This window comes from Abramis brama, assembly GCF_963993115.1.
Source record: "Abramis brama genome assembly, chromosome: 21".
NCBI classification, from domain to species: Eukaryota; Metazoa; Chordata; class Actinopteri; order Cypriniformes; family Leuciscidae; genus Abramis; species Abramis brama.
The window spans coordinates 24,736,734-24,760,490 of record NC_139983.1 but is presented as its reverse complement, the minus strand read 5'-3'; the positions used below and the strand labels follow the sequence as shown (position 1 = coordinate 24,760,490).

General features: G+C 39.6%; 1 protein-coding gene across 1 annotated transcript in view; it reads right to left on the bottom strand.

The window, feature by feature from the left end:
• The window catches only part of adam12b (ADAM metallopeptidase domain 12b), a 107,613-nt gene that overhangs the window by 62,516 nt on the left and 21,340 nt on the right, over positions 1–23,757 (bottom strand). Inside the window, exons 3-4 of the mRNA XM_084096806.1 lie at positions 18,895–19,001; positions 17,030–17,103 (exon numbers count right to left, since the gene is read on the bottom strand). Of these exons, the coding sequence (XP_083952932.1) occupies positions 17,030–17,103; positions 18,895–19,001 (181 nt within the window). The remainder of the gene's footprint in view (positions 1–17,029; positions 17,104–18,894; positions 19,002–23,757) is intronic.

Sequence of the window (23,757 nt, the reverse complement as noted above, 5' to 3'; positions counted from 1 at the left end):
AAATATTTCCAAACAAAGCCAGATGAAGAAAAAAACGCCACAAAGCGGCACACACTACTGGTGTTTCGTTGCTGAATGGATCAATGTTTTGAACAAATATGTTAAGTGAATGACTCAATGACTCACTTGTTTCACTTTGAATCAGTGTTTTGAACAAATCTGTTTAGTTGATTTAATGACCCAGTAACTTGCCGCCACCTACTAAAACATCAGTATCAAGACCATTTTAATCCCATTCTCAGACCACTTTGCTTTTATACAAAGTATAAAATAAGTTTATAAGTTTATACTTAACGTTTCTTGTTGTGTTACTGTCGTAGAGATAAAGCAGATCACTGAACTGTATAGATGTTGAGTGATCCTAGTAAGGAAATCTTAGCCCAGAAACCCAGGAGGGGTGAAACTGTGCCTTTCATGATCATTAAGAACTTCTTCAAACCAAAGATCTCCTACTTCACTAGTTGGGGAGAAAAGGGCATTCACACTTGAATACAATTTAGCAGATTTCAGCTCTTGGCTCTAGTAAATATGTGCTATTTCTCTGTGCCGGTTTCCACGCCATTAACCGCTTTCTCTGTCTATTTTTTTCTCTCTCTCTAGGTCTCCCTAAAGATTCACTGATGCTTCTGTACTAGTTTAATAGAGTCTCCTCTTCGGCTCATTACACAGATCTGACCAACCTTCTGGCATCTTCTGTTCTGTCTTATTTATGATGGTACATCTTATCTGTGTACGATTAGTCAGACTGAAAGAGTGCATCTGCAGTCACAGGATGGCATTCTATTGCTTTTTTGTCACAATGTAAAAGAATCAAGTCCTTCGCTAGCAGTAAGCCTAAGAGCAGTGTGTTTAATGATTGTGAGTCTTTAAAACATCTGTGAATAATGCAGTAGAATTGTGTTTTCACTGCAGAACATTCTTCATTAACTTATCCAGATGCCTAGCAAGAAAAACAGCTAGCAAAGCTTTTGTTTGGTCAGCTTGCTGTTAGCTAGTGTCGAGCAAAAGTAACAAAGACAGATGATAGAGGCAGAACATGAAAAATGAGAATGGAAACTTCAGGAGAAAACAAGAAAAAGGCTCTGTTTATCCCTGGTACCCAGCTAACAGGGAACATTCTCAGAACTTTGTAGCGTTTTGACAAGGTTTTGAATGTTCAGATAACTTAACTCTTTCCCCGCCAGTCTAGCCAGCCAGTGCCTACATTTTTTATCACAAAACGTCCATGGCCCCCTAAATATTTAGTTGTATGTATCTGAACATGCAATATATCAAAAGAAAGAACAGAACCTCTGCTTTTTTAAATTCTAGCTTCGTTCATTGTTTTTTGTCAACACTTGAATGAAGGTAAGTTTCATAAAAAAAGTTTTCTTTTTCATTTTGAACAAAAAGCTGAGAAAAATGTATTTAAAAAATGCTTCTATCACTTGTTTCTGCTCCTTTTTTTTTGCCTGTATTTTGATCCGGAGACGCTCTACTCTTTCAGAAGTTGCGTAAAATCGTCCCCTAAATAGTGAAAATACGGAAAGCCAGAATATTATGGCGGGTAAGTGTTGTCTAGGTTGAAATGATGGAAAATTACGTCAGTGAGACGTAGTGAGGAAAGAGTTAATGGGAACGTTATCAAAATGTTCTAAGAACATATTTTGTGTTATCTGTGAAACATCCATCTCGAAAGATCTGATCAGAAGTGTACAGCACTAAGTGTAAACATGGTACAAAACGTTTTGTGATCAGATCAATGTACAGTCAGAGATAGATAAAAAACCTGTTGTGTACTTTGTAGCGTAAGTAAATGTAAATTTTGATGTGCAAGTTCTCAATGCTACAACAAACCTCACTCAAAAAGTACTGTAGCTCCCAGAAGGACCTATCAGCTTCCTGTGAATAACTTCCCTTTGGATAATACTCAAATCATTGTTTGTCAGCTCTCTCTCTCTTTCTGAAAATCCCCTTGTTTTTCACTGGAGCGTTTCCTCTATTTTTGCTGTTACTGCAACCGGTCGATAAAAAAGAATCACTTCCTGGTTTGACTGTTGACCTTCAGTGATGAGATCATGGAGCGGTCATTTGCAAAAGACTCCTGGGAAAACAAAGTGAGGCTGGATGGCTGTGAACCTGAGACCTTTAAAGCTTCAGTTCTCAGTGAGGAGAGAAACTCAAGCTAGGTTTTCAACAAGAATGAACTATGCTCACAATCTAGCATTTGATGCTGTAAATCCGCATTGAATATGCTAAATCATGTTTTTAAATGCTGAAAATGCCTCACTATAAAAATATCTTATACCCTAGCTTTATATGGAAAGAAAAATATAAGTATTTTTCTACAAACCAAGACATTTTTAAAGAAAGATTTAATACTTTTATTCAGCATGGATGCATCAAGAGTGACAGTAAAGGCTTTTACATTGTTACAAAACATTTTTAATTTAAATAAATGCTTTTTTTAAACGTTCTATTCATCAGAGAATCCTGAAGAAATGTATTGTTTCCACAAAAATATTATGCAGCACAACATTTTTCAAAATTGATAATAATAAATGTTTCTTGAGTAACGAATCACTATATTAGTGTGAAGTGTATGTGAAGTGTCAAGGTTGGTCTTGGGTTTTGTTTCATGTTTCAGGTCTTTTATTTTGTAGTTTGGTTCCTGGTTCTTGTTATGTGACCTCCTTGCCCTCATGTGATCATGGCTGCATCCGAAAACTTAGGCAGCTGACTTGTTGCCTCGCTGCCCTATCTGGCAATGACTTTGCAGGCAGCGAAGGCACGAAGGTACCTCACAAAACTGATTTCGGACATACTTTTCAGGCAGCATAACGGTTTAATGATCTACTGCAGCAAAATAGAGCAAACTTTGGTGAAAACTAAGTGAATATTTAATGACTAGAATAGTAATTTCTCCCTAGAAATGACATCATAAGTGGAAAAGGTTGATCAAAAATGTACATTTACACACTGACGACCAGCCGCAACTTCCAGACGCCATCTTTTTTTTCTAGCTCAAATTCAGAGGCAGTGAAGGATACATCTATGCTGCCTTCAAAAACATGAAGGTATTTCGGCAGACAGGAAGTGAAGCTAACTTTGCATTCGGACGTGCATTTATCAGTTTTCAGTTTTTCATGTCTTGTGCTTCTCTTGTTTCATGTGTCTTGTTCTCATTAGTTTTTGTGATGCAAATCACAAAGTTATAGGGGGTCAAAGTTTTTGTGATCATTTTGGGATCATGTGATCCCTATATAGTCCTGTATTTAAGCCCTTTTGTTTGCCATGTTACTTTGTCGTGTATTGAAGTACGCATGCGCTCCATGTTTCCATTTGCCAGGTCTGTTCATAGTCAAGTTTTGTTTATACTTTTTTTCATGTTTTCGGATCTTTGGACATATTAAATAAACTGCACTTGGGTTCTCTTCACCATCGTCTTCGTCTGCTTCCACGTCAGCTTTGCCATCATAGAAATAAATTACATTATAAAATATATTAAAATAGAAAACACTAACTTTAAATAGAAAAAATATTTACCTTTTTTGGATGAAATAAATGCAGTCTTTGAAACATAAGCTTTCAAAAACAGACAAAGACTTACAGACCCCAAGCTTTCATGTGTGGGTACAGATAATGGACAACACTTACAAGAGACATGTCAAAATGTATATTTTAAAAATAATAATAAAATAAACTGATCAGATATCAAACTGCCCAATATATAAGCTATATACAGAGGTACACACTGGTACACAAACCGGGAGTCAAAACGTAGTGAGGAGAAAGTTCACAAATAAAAGTATAAGTGTATACACAGAGCAGAACAGAACGTGGCACCGGGTTATTAAAAATATATCTTCGGGGAAAATCTCACAAACTTGCAGTTCCTCGCTTTCAAAAGTTTAAATGACTTCTGTGAATCGGCTGACTTAGATAAATATGCCAAGGACTCTTCTGAACAATACACTTCATAAAGCCCAATATGAAAAATCATGCAGAAAGGCATAATTTACCATATACTTGGCAATGCTCTATTTCACCCTTATGTTCTCTATTTTTTTGTTCATCTAAGCAGCCTGCTGATGACAAACCAATCCATACAGCGTTTCAAACGAGCTGCGCTTGCTTCATTGAGGGATGGTTAGAACCAAATTACATTAGCATAACTCGCCCCCTGTGCTTCTCTCTTTCTATTTTATTCCTTGCCACCAACTGTGGATAATGCGCTGGCACACACAATGACAAACAAAAAGTACTGATGTAAGCTTCTCCTCATCGCTCTTTCTGCTTATGATTCTGCGTCCCTGACATCAGCTGACCCACTTCACAGAGGTCAAAAGCGACTGAGTTCAGGCTGTTTTTGTCTAACATGTCTTGCAGGTAAATTATGTTAATAATATTTATTTATGAAAACAAAACAAAACAAACAAACAAACAAACAAACAAACATGCAAGTAATTAGGGAGTCTCCAGGGCAGAAGATAGATTCTGGATCATTGCCATGATCCCAAGGTGTTATGGTTGGTTGTCATGGTGTTTGCTCAGATGTTCTGGTTGGTTGATAGGTGGTTGGGTAGGGTGTTCTGGGTAGTTGCCAGGGTGTTGCTAAGTGGTTAGTAGTGTGTTTTAGGTATTACCACTGTGTGTGACTGCTAAGGTGTCCTATGTGACTTTTAGTACACTGCTATGTGGTTGCTAGTGTGTTCCGGGTAATTGCCAGTGTAGCTATGGAGTTGCAAGGGTGTTCTGGTTGGGTGTTAGGACATTGCTAAGTGGTTGCTACTGTATGTGACTGCTAAGGTCTTGAGTGAGTGAGTGAGTGAGTGAGGGAGGCAGGCATTTATATAGCACTTTCATATGTACTACTGTACACCCAAAGTGCTTTACAATTGTATCAGGGAATCTCTCCTCAACTCTCTGTGTAACTTTTAGTGAATTTCTAGGTGGTGTGCAAGAGTGTTGCTATGCAGTTGCTAGGGTGTTCTGATTGTTAGGGCATTGCTATGTCATTACTATGGTGTTCTAGGTAATTGCCTGGGTGTTTCTACTGTATGTGACTGCACAGCTGCTCTATGTGACTTTTACTACACTGCTAGGATGTTGTTAGGGTGTTCTGGGTGGTTTCCAGGGTGTTGCTTGCTATGCTATTATTTAGGGTGTCCTGGTTGGGTGGTTGTTTTGACATTGCTAGGTCATTACTATGGTATTACTATGGCTGCTGTATGTGAGTGTTAAGATTTTCTATGTGACTTTTAACAGTGCTAGCTGTTCTGGTTGGTTGTTAGGGCATTACTTAGTTGTTCTATGTGGTTTTCTGGTATGTTGCTACTGGTGTGGTTGCCATGGTTTTGCTATGTGGCTGCTAAAGCGTTTTAAGTGATTTTTAGCACACTCTATGCAGTTTTTAGGGTGCTCTTAAAGCAGTTGGTAGTTGTAATGTATTGCTCTGTGTTATGGGTGGTACCTGGTTGTTTTCTGTAGGTGGTTGCTAATTTTCACCCATTTCAATGTCCACCTGACAAGGCTACATATCTGCTCAATAAACTACAAGAGCCAAGTCATCATTTATGTTCTTAATACAACGAGTTTGGGACAATTATGTGCCAAAGTTTAATAGTAAGGTTAGGGATGTGTTCAATTCCATGAGCAATAATTATGAGCAATAATAATAGTGGTTCTTGCTTTATGTATAAGATAAAAAGCTTGTTTCTTTTGTTTGTTTGACAGCTTAATTTCAGTATAATAAAAATATGAGCTGTTTTCACATGCTTCTAAAAAATGGTGTGTTGTCCTGTCATACACTGTCATTAAAAGCTTTGTCAAATGACTTGCTCTTATTATGTTCTCTCTCTCTCCCACATTCATGCACTCCACAACCCCTGATTACACTACACACCATGTCATTAATTTCAGTTTGAAGACAGAAGAAATAATTGAAGCCTCTGAGAGGAGTAATTTGTAACAGATGGAAAGTTTACAAGTGAGTCCACAAGTGAATCCATAATTGAACGTGGCACTGTATACTCCTTTTTCTCCCTTTCATTGTTTGATCTCTCTCAGTCTTTCTATTGTATATAGTTTACATATTTTATAAAGCAACAAACATTCAAGGTGAAAGACAACCAACCTCCACAACAATACAAATTGTGTGGAATGTTTAATAACAGGAGCAGTTTATGTTCTATACTACCTCACACCTTCACCTTTTACAGACACCAATTCAGCCAGCACAGATCAGCCGAAGAGTATATTTCCTTGTGCTTATTTCAGAACAGTGGTTCAGAAATAAAAAGTAAAAATGTGCAAAGAAATATAATAACTAATAACATTAACATTATTGATAATAACAAAATTGTCCAGTTCTCTGCATACAATGTATTAAAGGTCCCATGACATGAAATTTCCACTTTCTGAGGTTTTTTAACATTAATATGAGTTCCCCTAGCCTGTATATGGTCCCCAAGTTTCTAAAAATTTTAATCGGTGTAAATCGAGCTTTTGCTATTTTTCTCTGCCTTTGAGAAAATGGAAGCTCAACCGGGCTGATCTTGAATCTCCTCCTTATGACATTATAAGGAGAAAGTTTACGTCCCCTTTCTCTGCTTTGCCCGCCCAGAGAATATTTCTCGCCCATGAGAAAATGAGCTAGGAAGTAGAACGCGCGCGCGCGATTTTAGTTTGTCCACGAGAGATATCATGGCTTTTGAGTGAGCGAAGCATAATAATTGCTCAATAATTGGATGTACAAATGAACATCGAATGGTCAATACAGAGCTGGGCTTGCTGAACGTCGGACAAGTAAGTCAACAAATTATATATAAGTGTGTTGCTTTACTGTTTATGGTTACCTAAAGTTAGCTTGTTACACGTAGAATGTGGCTGTCACATTAGCTATGCAGCTATGCAGTTACTTGCGCTAATGTAAAGGTAGTCAGCATCAAGTTACACACACTGTAACGCGAGTGTTGTACATTTCTTTGTTATTTGGATAACCGTTCTCCTGTTGGTTATATGGCGCGCGCGATATCCGCATTTCAAGATCGCAGAGCTTGATGTAATTGTAACAAGATAAATTACAGACGTTACAGATCTCTCATGAAAAGGCAACAGTAGGTTCGCGTTAGCTACATGATAATAACTGTAAACCATCCGAATAAAGTACTGTATCCAGACATAATATTTTAAACTAACCATTCGGAAACGTCCTCCTGGAGCCGCTGAGTTGCAACTTCTTCATCCGTTGCTTCTCCATCTGGATCAGATTCTGGGTCAAACTGAAATGCTTGAACGACTGCGTGTCTTCGTGCCATTGCAATATATCCAACATAAACAAACAGTGGCGGTTCTACATTGAATTACACCCTGGGCGAGACCCCCTTCGAGTATTCAAAAATACTAAGTAAGAAAAGCATTTTTTGCAGTGTAATAACTGAACTTGTAACAGTTTTGTTGCAAAGAACAATATTATGGTGAAATTAGATCTCGTGTTTGAGTTAAAACCGAATTATTGTTAAGCATAGCAAGAATCATAGCAAAAAGGCTAACAAATAAGAGTTATACCCACCAATTAATATTGCCCCTTCATTCATGACATGGATACCGTAATCATACAGAGAAAACATAGTTGCATACCTTTATCTTTCGCTCGTTTCTAATTTAAATTGGGCACCTAATGGCTTGTACCTTTCTTGTCCATCTCTTATTTGACACTCGACATCGACAATCAACAGATTTCCCCTGATCCCCCCATACCAACTGTCGCTCACGAGTCACGAGACTCACGACCAGAAGTCAAGACTAAACCAATTCACCTTGGTGGTGGTGACCAAGTAATCGTTTTGTATTACCTATTTTTATTAGCCATTCAGACCATTCAGAAAAACAAAAATGTGCAGGAAATGTAGAGGCCTGTATTTATAATATTATGAATGAAATGTGCGTTATTTGGAAGAAAGTCGAGGTTTGACTGACTTAGATAACTATATGGATCCCCCCGCCCCCCTTGTCCGTTCCATTTGGGAGAGACCCAGAGGTGAACTGTCATCCGCGCCCGCGCCTCCGAGCCGCCCCCTCCCGTTTCCCCTCCCGTTTCCCCTTCTCAAACAAACAGCTTCTGTGCACGGCATCATCTCAGCAAGCAGGGGCGCCTGCAGCTACAGGGGGGCGCAAATTTGCCAATTCCCCACACAGTGAAATGATAGATAATAGAAAACCGCTTTTTTTTCTGCTCGTGCCGGCGGCGCCGCCCCCCCAAAAATGCCGCCCCGGGCAATTGCCCGGTTCGCCCATGCCAAAAACCGCTACTGTAAACAAACATGCATGGTACCGTTGCGCAAGATGGTCAAGGCCACACCCACCCTCCACCTTGTGCCGCCTTTCTCCTCCTCATTAGTATTTAAAGCTACAGACACCGAAACGGCCCGTCTGAAGGAAGCTCATTCTGGGACTGGCTTGTAGTGGCTATAATTCTGCACCGAGGCTGAATTTTTGGAAAGAGATTTCAGATACAGTACTAAGGACCACTAAGGAATATATTAAAGCCTACAAAAAGTAGCATGTCATGGGACCTTTAATAAAAAATAAATAAACAAGCAAAGAAAATTGGATAATATTAATATTTCTTAATTATTCAAATATATATATACACTCACCTAAAGGATTATTAGGAACACCTGTTCAATTTCTCATTAATGCAATTATCTAATCAACCAATCACATGGCAGTTGCTTCAATGCATTTAGGGGTGTGGTCCTGGTCAAGACAATCTCCTGAACTCCAAACTGAATGTCAGAATGGGAAAGAAAGGTGATTTAAGCAATTTTGAGCGTGGCATGGTTGTTGGTGCCAGACGGGCCGGTCTGAGTATTTCACAATCTGCTCAGTTACTGGGATTTTCACGCACAACCATTTCTAGGGTTTACAAAGAATGGTGTGAAAAGGGAAAAACATCCAGTATGCGGCAGTCCTGTGGGCGAAAATGCCTTGTTGATGCTAGAGGTCAGAGGAGAATGGGCCGACTGATTCAAGCTGATAGAAGAGCAACTTTGACTGAAATAACCACTCGTTACAACCGAGGTATGCAGCGAAGCATTTGTGAAGCCACAACACGCACAACCTTGAGGCGGATGGGCTACAACAGCAGAAGACCCCACCGGGTACCACTCATCTCCACTACAAATAGGAAAAAGAGGCTACAATTTGCACAAGCTCACGAAAAATGGACAGTTGAAGACTGGAAAAATGTTGCCTGGTCTGATGAGTCTCGATTTCTGTTGAGACATTCAGATGGTAGAGTCAGAATTTGGTGTAAACAGAATGAGAACATGGATCCATCATGCCTTGTTACCACTGTGCAGGCTGGTGGTGGTGGTGTAATGGTGTGGGGGATGTTTTCTTGGCACACTTTAGGCCCCTTAGTGCCAATTGGGCATCGTTTAAATGCCACGGCCTACCTGAGCATTGTTTCTGACCATGTCCATCCCTTTATGACCACCATGTACCCATCCTCTGATGGCTACTTCCAGCAGGATAATGCACCATGTCACAAAGCTCAAATCATTTCAAATTGGTTTCTTGAACATGACAATGAGTTCACTGTACTAAAATGGCCCCCACAGTCACCAGATCTCAACCCAATAGAGCATCTTTGGGATGTGGTGGAACGGGAGCTTCGTGCCCTGGATGTGCATCCCACAAATCTCCATCAACTGCAAGATGCTATCCTATCAATATGGGCCAACATTTCTAAAGAATGCTTTCAGCACCTTGTTGAATCAATGCCACGTAGAATTAAGGCAGTTCTGAAGGCGAAAGGGGGTCAAACACAGTATTAGTATGGTGTTCCTAATAATCCTTTAGGTGATTGTATATATATATATACACACTGTATATATTGCATTTATGATAAAATGTCAAATAAAAAGTAAATTCATCTGATAGTATTGTTTTTTCCCTCCACCAGGGTTTGTTGTATTGCCAACTATATCTGTCAGACAAAATTGATCATCATCTGTGACCTGTTATCACATCTAAAATATGATGAGATACAGTATATTATATATCTAGCATTACCTAACAATACACGATACCTTAGAATGTTCAGATCGCAGATCTCAGTGGATGAATGTTTTTTTTATTTACTTTTTATTACTATTGAATTACATTACTAGTTATTTACCTTTAATATAACATGCAAAAGTAAGGGGGAGGCTGTATCTTATCAGTTTTTCAGGCACTTGCTTTAGAAAAACAATATTTCTAATTTGTCATTGTGGCCTCATTTTTAAAGGTCACTACAGGGGCCAAAAACATAGCTGCTAAGTTAAGACTGTCTTAAGAACCAATAATCAATTAGTTAGGGCTAATCAGTCTTACTTTTCAGATTCAAATAGGACCAATCTACCTTTTTATGTAAATGACTCGTTATGACCCGTCTTAAAGAAAAAAATTAGATGACTTACTTGTTGTAAGACTATAGTCTAAACAGTTTATGCAACAGGCCAGGTGTGTGTATTGTGTCAGTTGTTGAAGGACTCCTTCCTCATTATCCTCACCTTGCTTCCCGAATCACAGGGCCACTCTAATTGTCCTCAGTTCATTAGTTTTGCTTCAGCCTGACATCAGAGCAGAAAGTCAATGATGCCATTCTCAAACAAACAACAACCCTCTTCCCTGTCCATTCATGGACACTGAGTCCAAGTTTCTATGGTCATGTTTGCAGTCGTCACAGTAATGACATGTTTTGTGTGCTTGGCTATGCTCCTTCCTGTTTGGATGAATAAAAGGAAGCCTTTGAATGGCACACGCTTCTTCTCTTCCTCAGTAACAGCTGTTTGTATCAACCAGAATAAGCTCTAAATCTTCCTACAATCTTCCTTCATACAAAGTCCTGTGGAGTTTGATCAGTTCAGTGTCTGGGATGTTGACTCTAATGCCATTATCAAGATTTACAGTCTAAAAGAGGAAGAACACTTCGAGAAAACCAACAAATGAAAAAAGTGACTGACAGCTAACTAAATGTAGGGATGCTACAAGCTAATTTTTTTCAGTAGCGTGACAGTACAGCTCATCAAAATAGTGCAGTTTTCAGTAACATGCTATTTTACCAGCACTACATTGTTGTTTTTCATGCCACATATTGCTCATGCAGCCTAACAACCGAGCGAGCAGCGACAATAATCAAACGCACTCTCTCAGAAGGTCTCTCTCTCAAGTACCATTGGGAAATCCAATTAATTTTGGCGAATTAGTCTGTTTCGGACGGTGCATTTTAATGAACCGGCTCCAAAAATGAATTCATCCTTTCAGCATATACAGTGTAGCAAATTAGCTCTAAAGAAATATTAATAATCAATCATAACTTGTTATAATTGATTATGAATATTTGGATCAGTTAATAGAATTAACTTAAAGTAGTAAAAAGAATATTTCAATCAATCCACCTGTTCGTCCCGTGAACACTCAGTGTTAATTGTTTATTCTAAGAAATGAAAGCTTTAGCATAAGTTCTGCCAGGAAGACTCAATTACTACATCACTTATTACCTTCACATCTATCCAATCATATTCTAATACTTGCTGTATAAAAGATTGGTACTTACACATGGTTGAGTTCGTAGATGCTGACGCAAACAATTACCTCCTACCCCACCACCACCAGGATGGTCCTGTCCTTACCTCCCGGGGGAGTCGGCTGCGCCCCTGCCTTCGTCTTCAGGTCCGCTACCCTCGGATTATGCACTACGGACGGGGAGAGGACACGCAGAGCAAACAGGAGAAGGGAGGAAGTCGGAAGAGTTGATGGTTGGAGTTGCGATGGACTTCTTCTGCATTGAATGAAGATATTGTGCCACACTCTTGATGTTGTCCTTTGATTCTGTTCTGGTTGAGAGAGTCCTCTCTCTCCAGAATGAGCACATGGCTGGTTGTGGGCCAAGGCCTGCTGCCCTGGGGCCTAGTGTGGCCACGCAGGACAGCTTTGCAAACGTACCGAGAAGGCCAAGAGAAGGAAGGACTTGTGTAGAGACCATTTAAAGCCTGAGAAAGTTCCCACCTTTCAGGGTTGGCTCAACCAGTAAGAAAGGGGGAATTTTCAAGCGGGAAATCTCTCTGTTGGGAGGATTTATGACTATCTCAAATGTGGTATCTCAAGACATAGGCCTTGCCGTTTGTGTCCATTTATACTCGGATAGATATAACAAACACACACTGCATTCTAAGAGAAGGTGATGTACACTAAAGTGTGAGTCATTAAATGAGGATTAATTAGATAGGAGACACGATACAGGTGGGGTTATTGACCGTTGGTAGTATCATAAAATACATACTGTAGTATCAAAGACATAATAGTACACAAGACAGTAAATCATTCACACCGTGTCTTGGGGTGCATGTTCATTTATAGATCAGTTCGTCCATAAATTGATGCAGGAAAGTCTGTTTTAAGGGCTGTGGGTCTTTTCTATGGCCTCTGCTTTTTCCACGTGACCACATTTTTAACAATAATAAAATAAACTTATCTGACCGTAGTCATGGTAACCAAGACCCTTCTTGCCCTTGTTGGGGGGATGGGACCATAGATCCCAGAGTGAGTTTTACAAATTATTTGTTAAATATAACAAATATATTTACTCCCTTCAGGTCTGGGAGGAAGTGTTTGAGAGCTCGAAACACCGCCATCATTTCTAGCCGATTTATGTGCCAAGAAAGAGACTGGCCTCTGGTATTGGTCAAACAGCCACTTCAGTGCCCTGTAACGGCGAACCGGCAGGGAACAACCGAACTGACTGTTCTACGACCCTCCTCGGAGGATCGTTGGGAAATGCAGGCACCTCGGTGCCCTGAAGTGGCGAACTGGCAGGGAACAACCGAACTGGCAGCACTGCAACCCTCCTTAGAGAATCGCTTCCCAGAGGGCGCCGAGGAGAAACATGCACCGTATTTTGATGAGGTGGAAACCAGTTTCTCCCCGGAGGGGACTGCCCTCAGAAGTGTGACGGCCTCAGCGTCAGGACTTCTTCTTAGTCAAAGCCTTCTTCGAGATAACGACTGTCCTCAGATCTGTCTTATCCCAAGACGACTACGACTGAGACTACTAAAGGAACCAGCCTCTCGAGACTGGCCTCTGATATTGGTCAAACAGCCACTTTGGTGCCCTGTAACGGTGAACTGGCAGGGAACAACCGAACTGACTGTTCCACGACCCTCCTCGGAGGATCATTCGGGAACGGCTGATACCTGGGTGCCCTGATGCGGCGAACTGGCAGGGAACAACCGAACTGACTGTTCTACGACCCTCCTCGGAGGATCGTTGGGAAATGCAGGCACCTCGGTGCCGTGAGGTGGCGAACTGGCAGGGAACAACCGAACTGGCAGCACTGCAACCCTCCTTAGAGAGTCGCTTCCCAGAGGGCGCCGAGGAGAAACATGCACCGTATTTTGATGAGGTGGAAACCAGTTTCTCCCCGGAGGGGACTGCCCTCAGAAGTGTGACGGCCTCAGCGTCAGGACTTCTTCTTAGTCAAAGCCTTCTTCGAGATAACAACTGTCCTCAGATCTGTCTTATCCCAAGACGACTACGACTGAGACTACTAAAGGAACCAGCCTCTCGAGACTTGTCTATAGTATAGCTTGAGAAGACAATCCAGCGTCCTGAAACAGATGACCGGCTGGAAACAACTGAACTGACCCCTCTTAAACCCTCCTTCTGCAAGTCAGACACTGAGACTAGAACTCGCTGGAGGACACAGAAGGGAGATGGGCACCATATAATGAGGTGTTATCCATTTTCCCCAAGGAATTCACCATTTATTTCCTCAGAATTAAATGACTCCTCAAAGATCAGATGAGTGTATATTTAATTTTCTCAAAAATCAAATACAGCCAAATATCAACCAGAAAAGTAAACACAATCAGGATGAAAAGCTGAATAGTATAATAATACAGACATATAAGTCCTCAAAGATAAGATGAGTACATATTTAATTTTCTCAAAAATTAAATGCAGCCAAATATCAACCAGACAAGTAGAAATGGTCTAGGTGAAAGGCTGAATATAGTGTATTAATATAGACTTCAAATTAGAAGAGTATTTAACATTTAATTTAGTCAAAATTAAATGCAGCCAGAAACAAGCAGACAATACATGGTCTGAATGACAGGCTGAATATTCATATTATAATCTCAAACAAAAAGAACCATAGCCTAAATAATAGTATGCAAACACTAGTTTGCACACAATCATAAGAGAAAGAGAGAAAGGGAATTCCCATCTGCTCAGTTCCCTGCATATACATTGCGGACCCATTATCTACACGTTGCCTCGGCAAACGCGAGATGAGCCACTAGATTCTTATTGGAGATATCTAGACCCATAATCTACACACTGCCTCGGCAAACGCGAGATTTGAGCCACTAGATCGTATCTGCTCCAGAGGGCTGCGGTTCGCCGGAGTCGGAACACAGCCGTTCCGCAGTCAGTGAAAATACACACATTGACTTTAATGGAAACCTATTTCCATTCTATTTCCAATTTCCGTTATAGGGGTTACGGTGTGTGTCCAATACAGCGGCAAAACTCCGCTCAGTGCCGCTGGTAACGCTGTAACGCCTCCGCTTTGGGGTGTGTCTTTTGTGAGTGTGTTTAATCCAAGTTTTTTTCAATACACGGACAGTATAATCATCAGCGATGCACGCGATTACATTTAGAAATAGACAAGGTTTGTTTCCAAATGCGCCACCAAGCAAAGATATCCTTTCAATTTTATAAACTTTTCCAAACACATCCAAAATAAAATATTTAATATATAACAACTGCAAAGCCTCTAATTCGTAAACAAAACAATTTACGTACTAAATCCAGCAATAACACCGGCACAATCTGCATATTTTTAAACTCTAAAGACAGACGTCCACATCCCGAACCTCACAGCAATTGGCTGCCAACCGCATTTTTCGCTTGCTATTTTCATAAAGTCATAAAGAACTGGCCAACCTTTTGACGCTCTCAACGCATTCTCCGGTCCGCTGTCAATCCCACAATGCACTGCGCAAGCGTGAAGCTCAACTTCCATAGGAATTAATTGAAAACGCTCGCTCCGCTCCGCTTGCTCCGTGCCAGTGGACATGAGTAGCTTGTAGGTTGGCAAGCTATTTCAAGTTCACAACAATGCTAAATTATGTGGCTTCAAGAAGCCTAAAACACTGTACACATGCTCTCACTGTGACTGGCTTTTTCCTAATTTATGGTAAGTGTTTTCACTCAGTCTTTAGAGGAACGTGGCCCTTAAGAGAATTCAGCAAATTAAGTAGAGCAAAGCTACAACTTCACTGGGCAGCTGCTGATTAGAGTCTTTTAGCGTTATAGTGTTCGCTTCAAATCTCAGAGTCTCTGACAGTCAAGCTCTGAAGCCTCAATCGCCACCGCACACAGTCCTAAGCCATTTATTTTGGAAATCCTTTGGATGAGCAATCAAAGTCAGCATTGCTTTCCTGTTTGTTTTGAGTTAAACCGAGTTCAAGGCTGTTATTTAGACTGTGTTGTATTGCTGATCTGTGCTTAGAGAATACAGGGAGGACAAATCCATAGGGTAAAACAACAATGATGATGAAATGAATGAATCAGAAATGAGTTCAGGATGAGGTTAGACAAAATTCAGAGAAAGATGGGAACTATCAAAGCTCTTTTATCAAATGCACTCGAGTGAATAAATGAGATCTTTAATTTTACTGTGGCTTGAAAAGATCCACACAGGCTGTTTTATTTGTTGCGGTGTTGCCACTTGTTCATCTGCCATTAATATGCAGTGAATCACTTTGCATGTGTAAGAAAGCTTTCAAGAACTAACACTTCTTTGTAAAAAAGGCTCATATAAAACACTGTGGAATTGCATCGGATTTCAAAAATCATCCAAATATGTTTGTATAGTGGTGTCTTGATTGTGATTGCTGTGATGATGGGGGCACAAAGCTTTATGAGTGTCTTTACTCTAGGTTGTGCTTATAAATATCTGGATGAGTGATGTTATTTGTTGTGTGTTTTTGCTGTGCATGGGAAAGAGTTGAACTCAGCTTAATGTACAGAGAAGGTCAGCCTGTATCAGACGTCCCTGGAGTTTCTTTGTTGCCTCGTTGGTTCTTTCTGTCTGCCTGTCTATCTATTATGGCCCCATATGTGTTACTTTTAACATTCATATTTTTTTTAAACATGTGTAAATATACAATGTGTAATTTGCATATTAAACACACATTTATACAAAGACAAACATGTTATGTCTATAAATAATTACATACATGATATACATATCAAAAATATATTTATGTATACATACATAAACATTTTTACAAGGATTAGATATATGTAAATATATAAAAATTAAATATACATTTTCATTTTAATTCCATATACATCCATATGTTTTTACTTCATATGACAATATGTACATATAATTCATTTGCATGTGGGCTAACTCATATATGCTCTCAGATCCATTCAAGAACATATCAATGCCAAACATAATTCTATATCCAGTTTTCTACTTCAGTTCAGATTTACATTTGAAATTCAGGAATTTAAGTGAGTTTTCAGTTCAATTGTAAATAGTGTACAACCTTGGTAAAATAAAAGACAGAGGAGAGAGGGGGAAAAATAGACATTTATAGAGCTTTTTAAGGTTTCAGCTGCTTAATGCTTCAAGCTGTAGAGTTTCAAGCTGCTTGAGTGCCTCTTACTGCATTGGCCATTTACTGTTTTAGCCCAACATTTTTTTGCAAAATGTATTGCAATATAAAATATATTAAATATTAAATAAGAAAGTGTTACATCAAGGTGGCGTTACTTTGTGCATGTTTGTCAATAATGCTGAAATAAACCCAGCTATTTAAGCTTGTGCGCTATATATTCAGTCTTCTGAAGCCATTTGATAGCTGCCTAATGATAGCTTAAGTTACTTTTTCGGTTGAGCATGTGGTTTTGTAAAAAACACTGTGTGTCTGATTATGTGTGTGGCGATTTAAGAGTCAGGAGTGTTGCGAGGGAGACTTACTGGTTCTTCTCCACAGATAAAATCAGCTGTTGTCCTTCTGCTAGGATTAGGATGCGCAGCGAAGCAGGAGGTGTCTAAATAAATGAAAAACAAAACAATCACTTCATGTCCTGTTTTCCTGTTTCAACCAATTTACTCTAAACCCTGTAGCTTCCCAATTGAAACACACACACACACACACACACACACACACACAAACACACATAGCCTTCACACCTTTAAATGACTTCAGGTTTTTATCCAGCGCACCAGACAGAGCCATAGAGCCAAAACGAAGCCCTCCAAATGTCATTTTGCACATAATAATGTGTCAAGCGCTGCACAGGGCCAAAGCTTGTGTGTTCATGTATAGCTACTGCATCTTCATTCACTCGACTCATCCAAAGACATGAGGAATATGAACTGAGTTGTACGCACAAATATCATTTAAACATAAACCAATTCTTGATCATTTATGATAAATTAAACAAGCCAGCAGTGTTGCCAGAAATGTTCAAGTGAGTGTATCTTGGTGAATCGGGGTCGACCTCTATGCTGTAAATGTTCTCAGATTTTATTGTGAATTTTATATATGGCTTTGCCTATATGATACAATATATTTGTTTTTTCGCAACCTAATGTACAATTGCACCGTTGTAATTTATGGTATTATCTTACTGTTTTGTGTGTGTGTGTGTGTGTGTGTGTGTGTGTGTGTTTATGTCCAAATATGTGTTTACTTACAAAAAGTACCATGATAATACTTAGTTTTTTTGGGCATGGCTCTATGATAATTCCACGTGTTTACAGTACATCTGTATTCTTCTGTGTTTTCTGTGCACATTATTATTATTATTTTTATTTATTTATTTTTTAAATTGCAAAACAGAATCATGCATGTGTGTACTCCTGAAATATTTCTGAATAACTCTTTTTTTTCTTACTAAACAGCTGAGAGAGCAAATCTTCCTCCATTACTCCAGCTGGACTGATTTGGCTTTGGGCCATCAGTCGGGCCACTCATGGTGCAGACCGACAGGTCCTTTATTCTGAGTGGAATTTCCTCCCTGAAATACGCTACCCTCACCATAACCTCAATCTCCACCTGCAAATGTTTAATAGCAATCACCTCGGAAAGCAAACCAAAGCCAACCATTCGCTAGCACTGCATTTTCATGACATACAAAACTTTTTCCTAACAATGCATTAAAGACATTCCCAACATCTCAGACAGTTATGAAAAGCTCTGGGTGTTGAGTTTTCGATGCCTAAGCCTCCGAAACAGGCAGTGAAATGGACTCTAAGTGCCATGTGCCAGAATCAGACATTGCTCTGAGCTACAGAAGACGTTTGACTGTAATATTCACTGGAGCTCAAGTAACTCAGTGCGGAGACTGGAATCAATTAAGCCTTAATGACGAAGACCATGTGACTTTTTGCGACAATGTCACCACGGCTTCAGGCACTTAATCTAATCTAATGTACTCCAAAACAGTTTTCAAGATTCATCACCTCATCACTCAGCCTTTGTGCCTCTGGTGCCGTTTGGCAGTCAGGCCTTTCACTCATTTTCACAAATGACCCTTTTAGAGCTAAAAGGCTGTGGCTCAATAATGATACTGACTATGGGAGTCATACATTGTGAACTAATTTGTACCGTAGTCTAATGTTATACCATTCCGAACTGAAGCGAACTTGCACTGGACTCAATATATTATTCATTTAAAAAGAGTGTATGCAAGTCAGTGCTATTCCAAATCAAAAACTCATATAAAAATCTAAATAAACACTGGCAACATCATGATGGAAGTGCAAATGACTTTCTAGAGGTTTAGGGAAAAATGTGGAAAATGGTGAGCAACAATATATACAGTGCTCGCTCTTACCCTGGAGCGGAGCCAGCTGATTGGGCGCTGCTCTGTTCCTTCCAGCAGTAGCGGTGCCATGGTGTGGTAGTGTTTCAGTTTGTCGAGCACACTTTTTAGTTGCCTCCCTGCACAAGCGACAAAAACAAAACAAAAAGAAAACTCCCATTAGAGTTGCAGTGGATACCAGAGACACAATATGTGGTGCTGCTGAGCTCTCTCTCTCTCTCTCTCTCTCTCTCTCTCTCTCTCTGTGTGTGTGTGTGTGTACTGGAGGCAAAAAGTTCAAATGATCAACAGTTAAATGTGGAATTGCAAACTGAAGACAGCAGTGAGTATGCAGTGCTGCAGCAAATTAGGACCAGCATAAACAGACGCTGAGATAAAGACCATTAACCCAATAGAAAACCTGGAAGAGAATTAGTATTTAAGTCATGGGTTCCCTCAGGATTTCTAATGTTTTTTTAAGATGGCAGTTTTCAAATTATGAGTAAAATAAGGTGCCCTATGCAACAAAATTCCATTACTGAACATTCAATTGTTGCCTTACCACATTTCACTATGCTTAGCCTACAATAATGATTTATATTTTGAGTGGTCGGACAAATTTGGTGACCTTGTGAAAAACGTCTGTCTACCATACTCAAATAAATGTGGTGTAGGATTTACTTTTAAACAATTTTCTATCAGAAATTTCTAGTAAATTTCACATATAATTACAAAGAAACAGCAAGTAACACATTGAATCAAACATGACATTTTGAAGTAGAAAGACTACAACAGTATTTTCTTGTAAAACATACTCCAGTAATCTTTTTTACAACTTTGAAAAACAGTGTATAGAGTGCAACGGTGCCTGTTCACCTTTTCAGCAGCCTTGGTTCCATAGGGATTTGAAAAAAGTCTTTAATAAAATGTTATAAGCCATGAACCAAACCAAACCACACACATTACAAGCTTTGATTTAAAGCTATACTGTATATATAGTAGTTTGAGTATATTGTGTAGCTGATGGCTTATTGATTAACATCCAGTAGATCTATATTTTTCTTTTAAGGAACCCAACTTCTGGAGCTTCTGGAACCCAACTATTTCAAACTATGGAGGCAGATGTAGTACTTGCTAAGTATACCATATACCAAAGTAACTTGGTGATAGAGAGGCAAATGCTTTGTAGTGAAGCTTCAATATTGCCAGAAGAGACTTTTACCTGAAAAGACAGATGAACTGAAGGGACAATTGTGGTCTATAATATAAAATTGTTTGTGTGCTTTCAAAATGTTAATTGCTAACATGTTGCTGCATACAGTTATGGAATACAATGATACATCAAGCACATAAACCCACATCCTTGCGAGCATTATTTTCAAATATTAATGGAAGCCCATGTATTTAAGAACTGAAAGAACTTTCTGTGTAAATAACAAGGAGTTAAGTTGTCTGCTGTGTTCCATTCAACTCATAAAGTCTGAATTTTCAATGCCATATTTGAACATGGAAATGTGCAACAGACCTGCACTTGATGTTAGAATTTCAATTTATCATCTCATAAGGAAACTCTGATACTTGCGAATGATGTAAAGTGAACATGGCTGCACCCTGAGAGAATTATATTCACTTTTATCTGTATACTATGATGAATCAAAAGAATGCTTGATGAATTAGCATTTCAGGTTGGGCTACAATTTGATTTCTGAACAAGTCTCTAAAAAATTTATGAAAAACAATGCAGTGAATGGATGAGTATGCTGAGTGCATGTCATAATTTGACGTCAGTATTTGTATGAGCTAGAGGAAGTACAATGGGGTCCAAAGGTTTGAGGCCCTTGATAAAAAAAAAAAAGCTTATTCTTTTAGTACAAAAATTCATTCTTTTTCTCACACTGGCATGTAATGAGAAGAATGATAAACTTGACTTGACTTGCTTCTGTGTTTCTTGAGTGTAGTTGCGTCATCATTCTAAATCAAAAGGCTTCTCTCTTCTTTCCCCTTAGTGAAAGCGTTGTGTCCCCACAGGGCCAAAGCGTTCCATCCTCAGCTGAACCTCAACACTACGGAATCCATTATGAATGAGGGCGACAGACATGGAAAGAGCAAGAAACGGAGAGGGGGTGTAAGAGAGACACAGAGGCGCACAATAGAGCAGTGCAGCCTTAAGAGCAGCAGAAGCAGCGGAGTGACAGCACAACATGTTTTTTCTCTTATCTCTCTGAGGGCCGGATCCCTCCCTTCTTTCTTTCTCTCCCTCACTGACTCACAGACAAACACACACACACACAGACAAACACACACACACACACACACACACACACACACACACACACACACACACACACACACACACACACACACACACACACACACACACACACACACACACACACACACACACACACACACGTCATCTGCATTCTGAAGGTAAATGATTCCACTCAAGATATATTTTTTTATATTTGTAATTTTTATAAATTAATTGGACAGAAAACTTGAATTTGATAGGTCAATCGCAACATTCTGCAGTCAAATACTTTTGCATTGTTTGTGACATTTGCCCAAATTTAGTGGCCATTACACAAAAAATATTTGCATTTATTTATTATATACTCTCATGCCTTTCTTTTTGCATTTAAATCTTTATAAAAGAAATCCTGAGGGTCATAAAGAACTTTGTTATTCCACCTTCACAAAGAGACAAGAGCCATCCATTATGTCTCCTTGTTTATCTAAATGCGAGGTAAGGTGTAGATTTTGGACATGTATCATGCTAATTTCATTGTATTTTTTTTTAAATAGTTTGGGCTACCATAAATGCATGAATATGCATGAATATGGTAATTATTCATAAATAACAATTTACAGATTCTCAGCTTTCAGATTCTGTCCATCTATCTATAAATTACAGGAACGTCTTTCTGTCTATGTGTCTGTTATTCACATATCTCTCGAACCATTAGTCTGATGGATTTCAAACTTGACAGGTGTCTTGCTACAGACATGAGTAAGTACAGTGCCAAGTTTGACGTTGTTTGGATTAGAAATGCAAAAGATATCGGTAAATATATCGGTAAAAGAAGCACACATTGGCTTTTGCCGCTCTAGCCCCTGGCCACTCCCCCTCTCACACTGACACTGAGTGAGCACAGCTGGCCACTCCCCCTCTCACACTGCACACTGAGTGAGCACAGCGCAGGACCAGAGACAGAGAGGGTCGAAGAAAGCAGCGGAGCTTAAAGGGCGGGTGAAACACTCAGTTTCAGTCAATCTCATGTTAATCTTGAGTACCTATAGAGTAGTATTGCATCCTTCATATCTCCAAAAAGTCTTTAGTTTTATTATATTTATAAAAGAAAGATAGGCTGTACCGAGTCTTTCCGGAAAAAAACGAGCGGCTGGAGGCGTGCCGTGTGGGCCGATAGCTAACAACACACAGACATTTGAAGCAGTTTTACTCACCGCCTGTGGTTCCAACGCACGACCATGAACCTTTATCGCTGGGACTGCTCCATCCTTAAGCATTAGATGATCTGCAAATGCGGCATCGAACTGGGCCTTGTTTATAAAACAATCATCGTCGAAATACAGGGAACAAACAGTCCTGTGACTGCAGTGAGCACAGTGCTTTGATGGGCGTACTGCTTTCGCTCTCTCCCGCTCTGGTCTATGGGTGCGTGCGCCCTTCCGGGAGAAGTGCCCTTAGGACCCGTATAAGGAAATTCCGCCCCATCTGACGTCACACATGCTCATACTCGAAAAAAACTTTCCGAAACTTGTGACAAACCGGAAGGAGTATTTTTGGCACAGAAATACTCCATCAAACGTACAACTTAATTTTTGAAACTTTGTCCATGTTTAGCATGGGAATCCAACTCTTTAACAGTGTAAAAAACTCAGTATGCATGAAATAGCATTTCACCCCCCCTTTAAGTAGCGTTTTGTCAGAGTTCACTGTGTAGCCTCCTCCCTGAATCGTCCTGCTTATTCATTTGTGGATGTTAACTGAATCTGTAAGTCAGCTACACTGTTTACTTCTGAATATTATATTTTATTCTGGTGCGCTTAACGTTATCGCTACTGTGTAATAGTAGCCTATGCTTTTCAACAACTGAATATATCCTATTCAATGCGTTCACAGTCTCTTTCATGGCCATCATTTGTAGTATCCTATTCACAAACTGTTTGCGCAAGCATAGCCTGGTCTCAATGCTAAGTTATTACTGTGTCATGCGCACTGAAGTTAGCCTGTAACTATGTGATGGTGAATATGCTATGTTAAATAGTTGTCCTGCCTATTCAACAGGATAGCTCATGTAGGCTATGCAGGCTTAAACAAGGTTAACTCTCCTCTTACCGATCGTGACGGCAAATCCCCATCTTTCCAGTGTAAGCCATCCTTACTTATCATCATTGAAACAACCAAGTTTGCTGATTATGTGTTCTCCTTTGTTGTGCTTAACATTGTTTTATCGGTCGTGGATAGTAGTCAACAAGTCAAACATAGCCTGATCTCAATGTTAAAATTGGCTATTATGCTCTTAACTATTAACTGATTTTGCACAGGCACTGCACTAGTTTTATTATGAAATTCAAATAATAAATACAAAGTTTTGTCATGAAACTCTAGATGGCGCAGGCTGATAGGTCCTTAACTCAATTTGTTAGCGATTACATTGTTATCTACATAGCACAGCTGATTGGTCACTGTGGCATCAGCTGTTTAACATTCAAATACGTGGCATTGTTTGCTGTTAGCAGTCTGCAGTGCGCTTTCAGAAACCCTCCACCTTCCCAAGCTCCACCTGTATAGATCTGCTTCGGGGGTTATTTCATGTATGTTACATGCTTAACAAAATTAACATGTACTGTACCTGATGTATATCCAAGTCA